General features: G+C 43.9%; 1 protein-coding gene across 1 annotated transcript in view; it reads right to left on the bottom strand.

Moving 5' to 3' along the window:
* The window catches only part of LOC118361536 (ubiquitin-protein ligase E3C-like), a 42,352-nt gene extending 28,187 nt beyond the window's left edge, over window positions 1-14,165 (bottom strand). Inside the window, exons 1-15 of the mRNA XM_052483221.1 lie at window positions 14,001-14,165; window positions 12,974-13,136; window positions 12,600-12,653; window positions 12,421-12,495; window positions 12,056-12,202; window positions 11,801-11,916; window positions 11,401-11,558; window positions 11,103-11,268; window positions 8,430-8,653; window positions 8,017-8,168; window positions 7,408-7,598; window positions 3,548-3,634; window positions 3,100-3,263; window positions 2,097-2,323; window positions 169-273 (exon numbers count right to left, since the gene is read on the bottom strand). Of these exons, the coding sequence (XP_052339181.1) occupies window positions 169-273; window positions 2,097-2,323; window positions 3,100-3,263; window positions 3,548-3,634; window positions 7,408-7,598; window positions 8,017-8,168; window positions 8,430-8,653; window positions 11,103-11,268; window positions 11,401-11,558; window positions 11,801-11,916; window positions 12,056-12,202; window positions 12,421-12,495; window positions 12,600-12,653; window positions 12,974-13,042 (1,935 nt within the window). The 5' untranslated portion in view covers window positions 13,043-13,136; window positions 14,001-14,165. The remainder of the gene's footprint in view (window positions 1-168; window positions 274-2,096; window positions 2,324-3,099; window positions 3,264-3,547; window positions 3,635-7,407; window positions 7,599-8,016; window positions 8,169-8,429; window positions 8,654-11,102; window positions 11,269-11,400; window positions 11,559-11,800; window positions 11,917-12,055; window positions 12,203-12,420; window positions 12,496-12,599; window positions 12,654-12,973; window positions 13,137-14,000) is intronic.
* Between the last annotated feature and the right edge of the window lie 1,772 nt (window positions 14,166-15,937).

The following is a 15,937-nucleotide window of genomic DNA, read 5'->3' as shown; positions in this document are numbered from 1 at the left end:
ATGGCCTGACAGTATGCCACAGGGACTATGTATGGTCACTTCCCAGTATTTTTGTATTGCATGTATTATAATGTATTGTTTTAGTGTATTTTGTATGCTAACCTCACAAAATGAATGTCCATGTAATTGGACATAAAAATGGGACGTAATGGCCGAGAGCACGGTTACCTTATCTGCTCGGATGTTGACCTCTTCAGCAAGCCAATGGCCTGCTGGACAGAATGGTCGTCTGATGTCACGAGCCTTCACCATCTTTACCAAGTTTGTGATGACCTGCAAAATAAATAGCAATAAACAACACAAATAAAAGTGAGAGTTGCTGGGATATTTATTCCTGTACCAGTACGTCTATAACAAAAAATGTCAATCTTGTACTGTCCGGTCCTAAAAACAGGTTCCTGTACTGTCCTGTGAAAAACATGGATTTGTTGCCTCCTATCCCATGTCTTACTGTGTGCAGTGTTGGGATATGAATGTTAGACAGAAGTTGATAAGTACTCCACTGTAATGACTGAACTTGTCATGTCTATATTGATCCTTTCCATAATCTCACTCCACAGTCATTACCGGCACTAGCTAAGAGGAGTAGTCAGACACGTAATTACCTTGAAACAATTGAACACAATAAGCAGGCAAACACAGTTTGAATGGAAATGTTGTTTTTTTAAACGCACAATCTTTTCATGCGGGACTCGATCAATCTCGGGGCGGTCATCAGCGACGACTGGAGTCGGTATTCTCAGTAATAATGGGGAGTGCAAAACACTGTTCGTGGCACGGACGATGGGCTCGGAGACCTAGCCCCTACTCCGAGGAATGAATAAGCATTCCTTAATTAGCCCATCGGGTTAAGTGCACACCTTAATGGGCCTTTCTCAAACTCCACCATGACATCCCTCTCCAAACATAGCCAAGAGAAGGTCCATTAGCAATATTAATACAAGCTTAGTTGATCATTTTCATTAAATTAACTTCTTTCAATTATATAGATAGCTCGACAATGGGGGTGATAAAAGATGGTCGAGGGACGGCTGATGACTCGAACCAAACATTAGCGTGTTAGGGGGTCAGCGGCGTTAAAGCGACTGTAAATCCAGCCCCGTTCAATTTGGAAAATGCCTTTCCCCTGCTCTCCCACTTCTTTAATGGGTCGTTTTAGCTGACGGTGTTCGCGCTCCTCGGTCTGTTATGAAATTCCTGCCGCATTTGTACACGGCCAACACCTCGGCTGAAAGAAAGCATCGCTCACCTTTGCGGTCCTCTCTCAAATTCAAAGCCAAGAACGAAGTCGCTTAATTACCGTTTCAGGGAAAGAGAGAGGAGGAGGGAGAGGAGGAGGATAGAGTGAAGGAGAGAGAGGTAAAGTTAAGAGAGAGGCGCCTGACGAGTGGCGGATTAACCTCATGTTGTTATCTGCCTCATTTCCTTTTAGTAAACAGACAATGAATGTCCTCATTCAACCCCCTTTGCTCTTCCTGGTGTGAATTTAGCCATGCATGCTCTGTTGCTGATCGACACATTTTTGTAAAAGCTATTTTGTGAAACCAAAGTCAAAATAAGAAATTTTAAAGGCACAGTGCATCTCAAAAACATGGTTTCCCTATGTTCATATATATTTCACTATGAAGTTGGAAAAATATTGTGAAAATTATGATAATGCCCTTTTAGTGTAAGAGCAGTTTGAAAAGACCAACTTTAAACTTCAGCCTGTTTTAGTGGGATGGTGTTTTGGCTTTCCATGGTGATGTCACTATGCTGTAAATTAGTTAGACCAATAAGAGAGTTCCAAACCTCTCTGCCAATAACAGCTATTTTTCAGTTTTCCCATCCCCACTCAAACCACTTCCAGACAGTCCTAACAAAAGTCTTGCTTGAGAAATAGCTCTTAGCTTTGCTAAGAAGCCATTTTTGCTTCTTTTTGACCATTAAGTAAGTTACTTTATTGTTACACAGAAATGATGTGATAGTGAAATAACGGCTGCATTGTACTAAGCTTGTACGCGTTTCCCATTGCAAAACGTTTTGCTACAGTGAGACTAATGAATATGACCCCGAATATGACCCTGACCATGCCAGGGCGATGGGTGGGCATTCACCTTGAAGAGCTGGACCCAACGTTTCTGCTCGGCCTGGATGCGCTGCTGCACCTCTGTGTTTGTCTTGACCCCCACGCTGCGGAAGGCGGCCATGTACTCCTCGCGGTGCTCCGTCTTGGTTTCTGGGTAGGCCAGCTTGATAATGCCCAGACATGCGTCTCTTAGTAACCGAGACAGGGTGACCAGCTCGGACAATGTGAACGGCATCATGGACGTATTGCTGTGGCCTGAAAACGGGTAGACAGGAGGAATGGACGGTTGTTCACTGAATATTACACACATTTGAGAGACTATCCATCTGGATAAAAATATACTGAGTGTAAAAAAAAAAAATCCATGATATAGGTTCAACCTGCGTTCACCTGGTCAGTCTATGATCCCTTATCAATGTCACCTCTTAAATTCACTTCAAATCAGAATAGATGAAAGGGAGGAGACAGGTTCAAGTATTTTTCAGCCTTGAGACAATTGAGGCATGGATTGTGTATGTGTGCCATTCAGAGGATGAATGGGCAAGACGAGATTTTGAGTTCCTTTGAACAGGGTATGGTAGCAGGTGCCAAGCGCACCAATTCGTGTCAAGAACTGCAATGCTGCTGGGTTTTTCACGCTCAACAGTTTCCCAAGTGTATCAAGAATGGTGCATTACCCAAAGGACATCCAGCCACCTTGACACAACTGTGGGAAGCATTGGTGTCAACATGGGCCAGCATCCCTGTGGAACGCTTTGGACACCTTGTAGAGTCCAGGCCCTGACAAATTGAGGCCGTTCTGAGGGCAAAAAGGGGGTGCATCTCAATATTAGGAAGTTGTCCTTCATCATTTCAACACTCAGTGTACATGTGTAGAAGTCTTTAAATTCAAAGTAAAATACAATGTCAGCTGCACCCTGATTCAAAACAAGAGGCAGGTGATTTTGAGACTCGGTCTGCATCCAAAATGGCACCCTATGGGCCCTGGTCAAAAGTAGTGCATAGGGAATAGAACAGAGGGAGTGGCCTACCATGACCTTCCATGGGGTAGCCAAAGAACTCGCTGTCGTGCACAGAGATGAGCGAGTGACTGAAGAGGGAACTGAAGAGATAGAAGAGGGGAATGATGCGATTGGAGTCTTCCAGAGACATGGGAGAGCCCCGGGAGATGACCTGCAGCAGTGGAACCATGGACCTGGGGGAGAAAAGAGAGACTTGCTATATTTACCTGGGAATTTATGCCAACGGGGCACATTGAATTGGCTTACATTCGCCGACAGCTCATCAAGGTCTGTCACTGTGTTCAGGGCTGCATATATCAAGAGTCTCAAAGCAGGAGTTCAGATTTAGGATCAGTTTGGACTTTTAGATCACAGTGAATAAGATGACACGGACAGGGGTGGACCTGATCCAAGATCAGCACTCCTAAACCGAGACGCTTGATACATACAGCCCCTGACCGACATTCAATCAACTCACCCTGTAATCATTTTGGTAGTCATGGACTGTATCAGGTGCCAGAGATGTCTCAGGAAACGTGCGTTGAACGCTAAACTGTACAGAAGCCTGGAGGGGACAAAATAAAAAAAGACAGGCCTAAAAATATACATATGTCAAAAGGGTTGACAATGTACTCGTCTGTCTGTAAACGTATAAATCGCTCTGCCTCGATGCCCTCCAAGGCGGAGATCGTCAACATTGACCAATTAACTAGAGGACACAAATAAAGATGGAAAAAAATACTAGTAAAAGCTGTTGAACCACAGCATCCCCCAGGAATCTTCCTACTTGGCCCTTTCTCTCCTCCTTCATTCTCCGCTCTCCCTTTTCCGTGACGAAAAAAAGATTAAACGACCCATTAAGCTTTATTTAGACAAGGCACCTTCCATTAGTAAACTAGTTGCTGGCGAGGAGGAGCTCGGCCCTGGGTCATAAACAGGTCCTCTGGCTTCCTGCAGGAGCCCCATTTAACTTAATGGCAACGATGGGGACAATAGAGGAGAAGGGATGGGGGGGGCATAGCCCTCACAATGACCTCGGCGCGCCAGCACGCTTCCACACTCTAAATTACATGAACACAGGGGAAGGAGGGAGGGAGGGGGTGGGTGAGCCACTGGCTGCATCACGATGGCAACCTATTCCCTATAGTGCCCTGGTCAAAAGTAGTGCACTATGTAGGGAATAGGGTGCCATTTGGAACGCTCTACTGGGCCCTCATCCCGACACGCCGGCCGGCCGGCCTAACTAACTAACTAACGGCCCATGGCACCAGAGTGTGAAGGTGCTCTATTGTGTGTGTGTTTCTTTAACACCGAGGGTTAACAACAGGTAACGCCAATGCAGTAATTCAGCTTAAAACAACATAAAAGCCCCTTGCTTATAAATGGGCCTCTGTCAAATGGGATAGGGTATTGTCACCTATAAGGAAGCCTGTTAAGGGCAGGCAATCTCCTTCTATTCACATGTTGAGAGGTAAAGGTTGATGTAATGCATTGATGTTAATCACCTGTTTTTAATCCTAAACAACTAGCAAAATACAACCAAAAAAAAAAACATAAACCCTATTAAAATGTGGAACAAATACTTTTTTTTAAAGAAGTAACAAAACAAGAGACGATGCAAAACAAGTGTCTGTAACTCATGAAAGAGAAAACAAAACAGAGAGATATGGTTTTAAAGCCGACCTTGTAAAAAAAAAAGGTTGACAGGACAGAGAGAGGGAATGGGAAGTGGATGGAATCTCACATAAATAAACTAATGTTGGTGTCGGCCTCCAATCTCTAAGAGTGCATCCAAATTCCCTATATAGTGCACTACTTTTGACCAGGGCCCATAGGGCTCTGGTCAAAAGTCGTGTACTATATAGGGAATAGGGTGTCATTTAGGGCACACCCTTGTTCACCATTGAGCAGCAGAGATTATTTGAAAGGCTGAAAAATGTAAATGATACTTCTGGGGGGTGTAAAACGAGTGACAACTCTCTATATGTTTGATAAATCGTTTCTGCCAAGGCCCCCCATCCGTCAGTACAAAAGAGGACGGGAGCCGGGTATAGCATAGTGCTCTGGGCCTTTACAGTGTGCGGCCGGGTGTTTGATTGAAATGGGCAAAAGAGCAATAAAATGCTGACTGACAGCCTGATATACGGCCTGCTAGAAACCAAAGCTCCATTTCAATCAGGAAATGAAGGCACTAATAAATACAATCACAGGCATCAAAAAGGTTTGTGTGTGTGTGTGTGTGTGTGTGTGTGTGTGTGTGTGTGTGTGTGTGTGTGTGTGTGTGTGTGTGTGTGTGTGTGTGTGTGTGTGTGTGTGTGTGTGTGTGTGTGTGTGTGTGTGTGTGTGTGTGTGTGTCCATAAAAATGACCTTGATGGCCAAAACAGATTATTTTATGTAGACATAATGCAAGAATTTACATATGCTCGCAGGAATAGAGAAAACTAGGCAAAATAAAAGGGAAAGGGCTCGATTCAATCTGAACCACTGAAGAGCTGCGCTACAGCGCGATAGAACTGTAATGTTCCTGCTTTAGAGGAGATTGCATTCACGGTAAACGCTGCATATGTCAGCTCAATCGAAAATGACCTTAAATAGTCATTTGATAATAACTGGCTTTATTTATGTTAAACTAGCTTAATTCATAAGGGCCTGCGAGTTAGTGCCAGTGGCAGAAAGTGTGTGTTCTCATTGCCCGAGCGTCATTATCTCATGTCAACTCCACAATCACATCAAGAGCTCAAAAACTAATTAAAGATAGAGGCTTGCTAGCACTTACAGTTAGTTGTCAGTGAAGATCAGTTGGGGACAGCGAGCCACCTCAGGCCGAGGCTAAGTAACATATCAGTGAAATTACAACAAATACCTAAGAGTGTAGCAACCAAAACGGTTTGAATTATTTATTTATTTTAATCTTAAATCGTATGATTAAATCTGAAGTAAAAGATCTTACTGAAAATACAGGGCCTACATACTAGAGCTCTAATAAGAAGAAGGAAGCAAAGAAAAAGATCCAGATTCATTCGAGGCATTGCGCTGGGCTGGCCGTCGGGCATGAGGTGGGAGACGGGAGGGCCGGGCTTGGCAGACAAGCTCTTTTTTTAAACGCAGTAAATCAGGCCCGGGATGCAATTTGCTCCCTTTAGCCTCTTGTAAAGGTATCCCATCCACTTCGCCACTAATTAATCTTCCTCAGTGAGCTAATTATTTTGTACAGATATCCGATAATGATGGAGGACAAGAGGTAAAATTTATGGTAGAAGCAGTTGGACGAAAGGAAGCTGTAAAAATGAGAGAAAATACTTAGGGAGGATTCTAGGACTTTTCCAACAACTGATTTGGTAAGCAAATCAATGCATCTTCTCTAGTATCGTTTTTGAGAGACATTTGGGTTCTAAAGGTTAGCTTGAATGTTGCCTGAATCAAGTCTAGCGTGAGATGAGACAGGATTGTATTCCTTATTGCACACCATTCCTAACCGTCACAAACATGTTTGCAACTTAAAACGTTTCGCAACGAAGATGAGGGTTTCTTATCGGACAAATTCAGCTCGACATTCCTCCCGTTCCAGCCTGTTTGCTTTCGTTTGGTTTCTAGTGAATACGACCCAGGTAACTCTCCAGCCCTAAACAATAGCCACATTCTTTGTTGCCCAACTTGTAAAAGGTGAGAACAACGCATCAGTAATGATAACACGCTCGCTCTCTCATCCCCACAGTACGGACAGGTAGCGTCTTCTACTAACTATTAACCAGAGGAGTTGACAGAGACCCTCAGTGTGTGCCATAAAGCCCAGGGAAGACCCCCCCCCGTCTCACATCCACATCCTGCCCTTATGCAATCAACCCAATCAGCCAGACCAGGGCTAATTACCCTAATCAAGGAGTGACAGCTTCAGAGCTTCCCTGACATCCTAGTACTTCCTCCACCGGTTGTAAATGCCACTAGGGCGAAGACGACAGATAATGGCTGTGCTTCTTCATCGCTATTCACATTAGTTGCTTACAACTTTAAAATAAATGCTGATTCGGAACACCCACTTTCATGATGTCAAAAAATGATTCCTGCAAAATGACTTAAAAGGCAAAATATTCATTCAAATTCGAGTGAAAGAAAGGTTTTTGAAACAACTAAATGAAAGGATTCAAATCAAACAAAAGTGGTTAAACTAGCACCGTAGATACATGTGAAACCTTAGGTGTGGCACCCTATTCCCTTTGTAGTGCACTACTTTTGACCAAGGCCTGTAGGGCTCTGGTCAAAAGGAGTGCACTATATAGGGAAAGTGGTGCCATTTGGGGATGCATTCAATGTAACTAGATCCGATGCAAAACACCGACCTGACTTTAGGCACCATCATGCGGTGCTGCACCATGAGCGTGTGGCAAATGGAGGCCATCATGGTGAAGACCTCTTCGCTGGCAGAGTCCCTCCACACCAGGTTGAGCAGCGCGTTGGTCTGCTGCTTGGTGTCCAGCTTGTGGACGCACTCCTCTGTGATCAGCTGCACCGATATCCGATAACCGTCGTGCTGGAACGAACGAGAACACACAGAATAGGTGTGAGTGAGATGTTCCAGTAAGTATAGCAGGGCCTGTATTCATAAAGCCTCAGTAGGATCTAGGACCAGTTCTGCCATTTAGATCATAATGGAGCAAATCGTTTGGCCAGGGGCAGACCTGATCCCAAATCAGCCCACCTACTCTGAGACGCTTTATGAATACGGGCCCAGGTATTTATAACGAGGTGCCTAAAGGCCGTGCGGATAAGGCTGTGGTCTACTACTCGTGTGTTACACCTGTATTCAGATGTTAGGCGTTTTCATTTGGAGGGTTGCCGGTGAAGTAAAAGGGCATTCTGAACTATATGCGCTACCTGAAACCTGCAGAGTACTAATCCCTGGATTTCGCTCTGTTACCTGTAGTGACACATTAGTGGTACCTAGCTACCTGTGTGGACGGAGCCTGGATGTCAGTGTCCTCCTCGTCCTCAGAGTCACTGATGACCTCCGGCCTGCTGGTGCTCTCTGACACGGGAAGGAGAGGTAGGAGGGTCTGCAGAGCACGCAGGTATAGCTGGAGGCCCTCCTCTGATAGGGAACCTGCACACATACACACAACATTACAAAACATACACACTACAAAACACTCCCTATCGCCATAGATTTTGTTTCTGGTCATTCCCTCCAAATCCTCTTGTCAGTGTATCTGCTGGTACACGAGAGTACTATTCCCCACACACTGTACCCAAAGGCTGTGTCCCAAATGGCACCCTATTACCTAGACAGGGCTCTGTGTAACGTAGTGCGCTATGGGAATAAGGTGCCATTATAGACGCAACAGGAGCGTATCCCTGACAGCACTTACCCAGGCACGTCTCCCGGCTGAGAGGACAAAGTAGAAGAGCCACGGCGCCTGTTTCTGCGCAGCTGCGGAGGAGACTACAGTGGCCTGCAGGGAGCCCAGGAAGGCCTCAAAGGGAAAGTGGAGGCGCGGGTCGGACAGCGCCGGAATAAAGAAGTGAAAGATCTGCTCCGTGAACGGCGCCGAGATGAACTCCTCCGTGAAGGCTGCAAACACAAACTGCCTGTGGAATCAGAGAGAGAGGGAGGGAAATTGATTGTCATTACACAAACGGCTGGAGTGGAGCCGCGTACATTATCCACATTCTAAAATGAGTTGGTTTTAAAATGTGAAGCAAGGGGGTGGCAGCATCATGTTGTGGGGGTGCTTTGCTGCAGGAGAGACTGATGCACTTCACAAAATAGAGGGCATCATGAGGATGGAAAAATTATGTGGATATATTGAGGCAAAAATCTCAAGACATCAGGCAGGAAGTTAAAGCTTGGTCGCAAATGGGTCTTCCAAATGGAAAATGACCCCAAACATACTTCCAAAGTTGTGGCAAAATGGCTTAAGGACAACAAAGTCAAGGTATTGGAGTGGCCATCACAAAGCCCTGACCTAAACTTTGTGGGCAGAACTGAAAAAGCGTGTGCGAGCAAGGAGGCCTACAATCCTACACCAGCTCTGTCAGGAGGAATGGGCCAAAATTCACCCAACTTATTGTGGGAAGCTTGTGGAGGGCTACCCAAAACGTTTGACCCAAGTTAAATCATTTAAAGGCAACGCTACCAAATACTAATTGAGTGTCTGTAAACCTCTGACCCACTGGGAATGTGATGAAAGAAATAAAAGCTGAAATAAATCACTCTCTCTATTATTATTCTGACATTTCACATTCTTAAAATAAAGCAGTGATCCTAACTGACCTAAGACGGGGAATGTTTACTAGGATTAAATGTCAGGAATTGTGAAGAACTGAGTTTAAATGTAAATGTATTTGGCTAAGGTGTATGCAAATTTCCGACTTCAACTGTATACTTATATATTTTTTTAACCCCTTTTTCCTCCCCAATTTCATGGTATCCAATTGGTAGTTACAGTCTTGTCTCATCGCTGCAACTCCGGTACGGACTCAGGATAGGGGAAGGTGGAGAGACGTGCGTATTCCAAAACACAACCCAACCAAGCCACACTGCTTCTTGACACAATGCCCATTTAACCCGGAAGCCAGCTACACCAATGTGTCGGAGGAAACACCGCACACCTGGCGACCGTGTCAGCATGCGCTGCGCCCGGCCCACCACAGGAATCGATAGTGTGCGATGGGACAAGGACATCCCTGCCGGCCAAGCCCTCCCCTAACCCGGACGACGTTGGGCCAATTGTGCGCCACCCCATGGGTCTACCGGTCGCGGCCGGCTGCCACTCGAACCCAGAATCAATAGTGGCACAGCAATGTAGTGCCTTAGACCACCGCGCAACTCGGGAGGCCAGTTCACTGCATACATGATAATGATATTGGATTAAGCTACTGATCACAAATCAAAATGTACAAATATGTGACAAATAAACATATGAACAGCTTAGATTCCACAATAAATTATTTTTAAAGGGATAACTAAGTATTTTGTTCACACTGTTAATCCCCAAAAAAGTCAGTTGTCAAGTTTTCAAGATGGAGCACTTTCCAGACAGAGCCTAAATACAGTTTGAGTAAAGTTATTCTTTAAACTCATTACCCAAACAGGGACAATAGAGTGGTCGAGAGAGTAGGTGTCTCCTCCTTTCAGCTCTGTGAGTGCCCCAATATTGTCTTGTCAAACAGAGCTGTTTTTACTGAGTCACTCACACATCTGGTGGCCCCGGTCAGATAATTATCTGTTGGATTGAGTGTGTACACAAGTTTCTCACACCCAGTCTCTGCTTTTCTTCAAAAAGAAAAGAACGCCCCCCTCATTTGTCATTCAGAATGTTTCAAATTGAGAGCAAATCGTCAATATTCTGTACTCCCGAGTCTGGATCAGTTTTATTGCTCATTGTAAACAGGTTGGTGAAGCAATTACGGTGTCTCCGTCAACTCAAAGGACAAACAAATGCCCAAAGTTTACATTACCGGTTTACTGGACAATCTTAACAGCATACGCCACAGACAAAGGCATTCCGCTCGTGGCTTCTCACTGTGCTCTTTCCCACATGCTCAGCAGCCGCTGATGCCGAGAGGCTTTGTGTGTGAGGGTGTTTTTATATGTTGGAGGTGAGGTCTGGCTTTAGCAAAAAAGGGCCTTCTCTGTGTGTCTGTGTGTGTGTGTGTGTGTGTGTGTGTGTGTGTGTGTGTGTGTGTGTGTGTGTGTGTGTGTGTGTGTGTGTGTGTGTGTGTGTGTGTGTGTGTGTGTGTGTGTGTGTGTGTGTGTGTGTGTGTGTGTGTGTGTGTGTGTGTGTGTGTGTGTGTGTGTGTGTGTGTGTGTGTGTGTGTGTGTGTGTGTTCTGGTTAGTTTTAGGGTATGTGCGCGTTTGACTGTTCTGATGTGACCGGTTTACAGACGCTAAGGCTGCTGTTATAGTAGGGTGAAGTTGCCCCTAGACACTGACCTTGGGCCAGTTTATATTTTTCCCCACTAATGGTTAAGGCTAGGATTGGGGGGGGGGGGCTGATCTGTACCTAGGAAAAACGTATCCCTGGAGTGTTATACCTTGCGCCTGTTGTGCAGGAGGAATAGGTAAAGTGCAGAGGCTTCAGCGTGTGCTCCAGCAGTGTGCCTGCCAAGGGGATCGCGTGCACTCCAGAGGGAGCATCACTGTACTCCAGACTGGAAGGGAGCTTGTGATTCACTAGAATATAAAGCGACCTGTAGTATCCTGAGAGAGAAAGAGTAAGACAAAAAGAAAAGAGAGCTGGGGCTTGAAAATTGAAAATGGGGCTTGAAAATTAGCATTATAACCAAACAAAATGTTATAGTGCACTTCCACAGATGTCCTCGTGATATTTACCTTTCTGTACCATATAGTGCAAAATCTGCTCGATTAACGATGCCACACAATTAACGTCTTGAAGGACAGGGAGATAGGTTCTCTCTGAGGAATAGATCTCCAGCATCCTCATGGGAACGGCAACATTCAAACTGTCATCCTTGCAGGTTTGCAAAAGTCTAGGAGAGAGGTGGAAAAAGGGTGTTAAGGTGGTGCAACACACTTCATCGATTTGTTCGCAAAATGCATTCATGGATGTAGAGTGAAGTTGCCCTTAGAACCTGATCTTGGGTCAGTTTAACATTCTTTCCACTAATAGTTAAGGTTGGGATCGGATGAGGGGAAGCTGATCCTAGATCTGTACCGAGGTGAAACTTCATCCCAGAGCGCATTCATGAAGAATAGGTGTAGGCCCCATTACCTGCAGCAGAAGCCCAGGACCCTCTTGATCTGAAACACACACGTCTGTCTTTCGGGCCCCGCCAGGAGCTTCACAAACTGCCCATTGTATTTCACTAGGTTCTGACAAATCCATATCTACAGAGACACAGACAGAAATGTTGTGTCATGTTCCCACACGCAAAACGTACATTTGAGTCATTTTAGCATTTAGAGTTTAGAACTAAGTTTTTCATTAGTTCAACAACACGTTTGCCCAAAAACCATCAGTCCTCACCAATCTCTGAGAGTCCTCACTCTGTCTGTAGAAAAATAGCAGTTGCCTTGTTAAGAGACTAAGACTGGCAGCGTCGGAGATTGGCGGTCCACCTTCTGACTGTGCCTGACAGACGCAGCGGTCAAAGTTGCCCCTCTGGATGGCATACTGGAAAACACCAGGGTCAGAGGTCAAACACAAACAGTTATAGCGATGATCCCTTGATAGATACTTCATTGTGTAGACTATCAACATTGCCAGCAGCAATAAAAGGTTATGGAAAAGGGATTGCTGGCAATATAAGGGAGTGTGGAAGGGAATGGCATTGAAACTGAAGAATGGGTGTTGTCTAATGACTGTGAGCTTGTTCATATTAGTAGACATACTTGCTGTTTTCGGTCATGGTATCCTCGTATATAGGATTGAATGATAATTGCATTCTTCAATCTTCGTCTTTCATCCTTATTGAAGTTGAAAAACAGAGTAAAGTAAATAAATACACAGAGAAAGTAAATAATGATTGGTTGACATACAAAGCTGGAAGATTTTATGTCAAAAGACTTACCTCTCTTTTTCTCCTTTCCTCTTGTGTCCGGTGTAGGAGAGATGCTTTTTCCTCCTGAAAAACAAAGTATATTAGCCTGGCATGACTAGTAGAAAAGAATAAGTCGCTAGGTTAGCCTAGGCAGACAATAGTGGCCGCTGTATTTGCACTATCGTCTAGGATTGATGTGCATTCCCGGTAATACGTGTCCCCCGTGGACGAGCTCGTACAAAGGCATACTTTCCTAGATTTAATGGCGGGGAAAGAAACGTGTACTAAAACACAATTTTCTGATAACTTAGGATGATGCACACAGCGTTGAGCCAAGGGTGTGAAATACAAGTAGTCAGAAAATCCAAAAGTTATAAAATTATTATTAATCTCAGTGGTCTTACCTTTTTACTCGCTCCCCCAAGAGACACCTTGGGTCTTGTTTTGAAATCTCCCTCAAAACTGAAGCTCATGGTTAGATTTTATCAAAGAGATGTTTCTAACCATAGATGAAGGATCCTTGTCTTGGTTCAATTCAGGACTTTACAAATTGGGTACTACAGCAATCTGAAAAACAAAGTAAACGAAACATTCCATTCATTTGGTGGCTTGTTGTCTAATTTAGTACAGTGCCGACAACTTGACACCATCCGGAATAAAGCATCAATATTAAAGCTGGATAGACACATAGCTACAATTGTTAGCGAACGTTACACTTTCCGCATCTAGAATACTTTTGGAAGGGAAATTGAAAAACAAAAAGAGCAACAACCAGTGGAAAGCGTAACTGACTAGCTAGGCTAACGGTAGCTAGCATGCTTAGCCACAGTAACGTTAGTGTTAGCCAGCTAGCTACAGTAGCTAACGTTGTAAAAATTCCCAAAAAACACAAGTGACTTTGACTGGCTATATAGCTAGCACAACACAGCACCTCTTGTAGGGAAATCACTGTGTAGATGTCTCTCTAACGTATTAACTACATTGTCAACCATGTTCCGGTTTTATTTATGTGTTAGTTAGCCAACTTAGTAAGCAAACGTCACTTTTTTGGTTTTCATTGCACAACACCAAAGACAACCCTGGATGATAGGCTAACTGGCTAGCATGCTAGGTTAGCTAATGACTCAGCAGCTTGTGTATACATCGCTCTTGGTGATCTGTCTGCCACTACTTCATACATTCAATAGCATTGGATGTACAGACAACCCCCCAAGTTACTTTATTTGTGCGTACATGTAGATGACTCTTTTGACATTATAGCTAGCTAGCCCGTTAGCAAACGTTAGCTGGCCAGCTAACTTTACGGGACAGGTCGCCTTTCTAGCTCGCTAACGCGTTAACGTTAGTAATCATGGCTAATTCTCTTGACATCTTTGTTCTAACAGAATAAATAGTTTGGACTAAAAAATAAAGTAACCGTATGTTGATTACCTTTGATTAATGGAATGACCAACAGAAATGAAAGAGTACATAAGACTTTTGTGCGATATTAAATGAAACAAAAATGTATGGTTGGCTCCTTCTCCCCGTCTTTCCAGAAACACAACATAAACGGGTACGTCCTTCTTTAGAATACTGAAATCCGACTGGATACGCGTTTCAATGTTGAAATGCTATTCGCTGAATGCAATGTCAATAAAACCCATTTCGGAATTATTGGATCATCTTCAAGCATAATCCAAGTGCATTCGTGCCTTGGTCTGGGGATCAACAGGAAACAGTAGATTTTTGTGGATTTGCTATTCAAATCAACATATGGTGATATTCTTTCTAATGCAATAGTAGACCATGGGCCTAGTTCCACTTCAACTAGAAAATAGAGAAAATATAAATAGTTATATGGTATGCAATACAATGTCAACTGCACTGACTGTATACTTTCATGAATGGAAAGGAGACCGGTGTGCTTGTCAAACCTGAAGAATCTTGTTCATAGTTGCATTTAGTCTCTCTACATATACCCAAATATGACCCTGGCGGTCCTATTTATAGTTTGATTTGAAACTGCTCCTATTCACCCAATCTCCCATTTATGTTCAGAATGATGTATGAGTCTTTGATTGATTTAATCATTTTTCAGTTTAAAAATAGATTGAACGAACTAATCCAATAATTCTCCTGGAGATACTAAAGTCACTCTCCACCCTCCATTATGTCGAAGAAGGGCAAGCATTTATGACATCTTATATGTGCAGTTAGACATCATAATTGTCAGAAATACCTTTTTGATTGTTACAGTGAGTTACAGACATTTCAGACATTGAGTTGTCAGTTTACCTGCAAACCCCCACACATTTTTCCATCTTAAACACTTAACAATTTCGAAAAATCACAAATAGTAGCTGGTTGAATCAACTTAATTTCAATGAAATTATTATATTTTTTATTTAACTAGGCAAGTCAGTTAAGAACAAATTCTTATTTACAAAAACGGTCTACCCCGGCCAAACCCGGACGATTCTGGGCTGCCCAATCACGGTGATGTGATGTAGCCTGGATTCGAACGCCTCTCGCACTGAGGTGCAGTGTCTTAGACCACTGCGCAACTCGGGAGTCCACGATGCACTTGGGTGCGTTCGTAAATTGCCTCCACTGTGTCAGAGTGCGCTCTGGGTCGTTCGTAAATTCAAAGTGTTGTCAAATTGTCCGTTTGTAAATTCAGAGCGGTTCGCTCTCGGAGCTTTCAGAGCGCAGACTGGACGATTCTGCGGACGAGGGTTGATCCGTACGTACTTTCAGACAAAAATGAGCAACACAAGAACACCTCACTCTGACCATTTTACACACCCTGACTACATAAGGTTACATTAAAAAATATATAAGAGAGTTGGTTAGGCTGTTTTCTAGCGTTGGTAACTAACTATAACTGTGCTGCTGGAAACAATTTAATGACATGTTTTTGCTGACGTTCACCAGACAAGTCGGCTTCTTCTCAATGACGGCCTATGAACAGTGGTCAGAACGACAGATTTTCACCTTGTCAGCTCGAGGATTCGATTTTACAACCTTTCGGTTACTATTCCAACGCTCTAGCTAGAGTCTAGCCACTAGGCTACCTGCCACCTTATGGTCACCGGTCAAATTCAACTGGTGTTGCGTGTTCGTAAATTCATCAGTTATAATCAGTTATTCTGTGCTCTGGGACACTCAGACGAGAATGCTCAGAAATCGGAGTTGATAGCCAGAGTGAATTCACCAATCTGGAATAGACGTTGAATTGACGTCTGTCACCAGTGGGCTAGCTGTTGAGAGTTGGCACAGTAATGGACAAATGATAAGGGGACTCACCATGACCTTAACTTTTGTGCATGTACATATTTGCTTGTTTTTGTCTCAGGACCAAGTCAATAAATCAAGATGGGGACTAT

This window comes from Oncorhynchus keta, chromosome 28 (assembly GCF_023373465.1).
Source record: "Oncorhynchus keta strain PuntledgeMale-10-30-2019 chromosome 28, Oket_V2, whole genome shotgun sequence".
In the NCBI taxonomy this organism is placed as follows: Eukaryota; Metazoa; Chordata; class Actinopteri; order Salmoniformes; family Salmonidae; genus Oncorhynchus; species Oncorhynchus keta.
The sequence above is the reverse complement of the archived record's forward strand: the minus strand, read 5'-3'. Positions and strand labels throughout refer to the sequence as shown.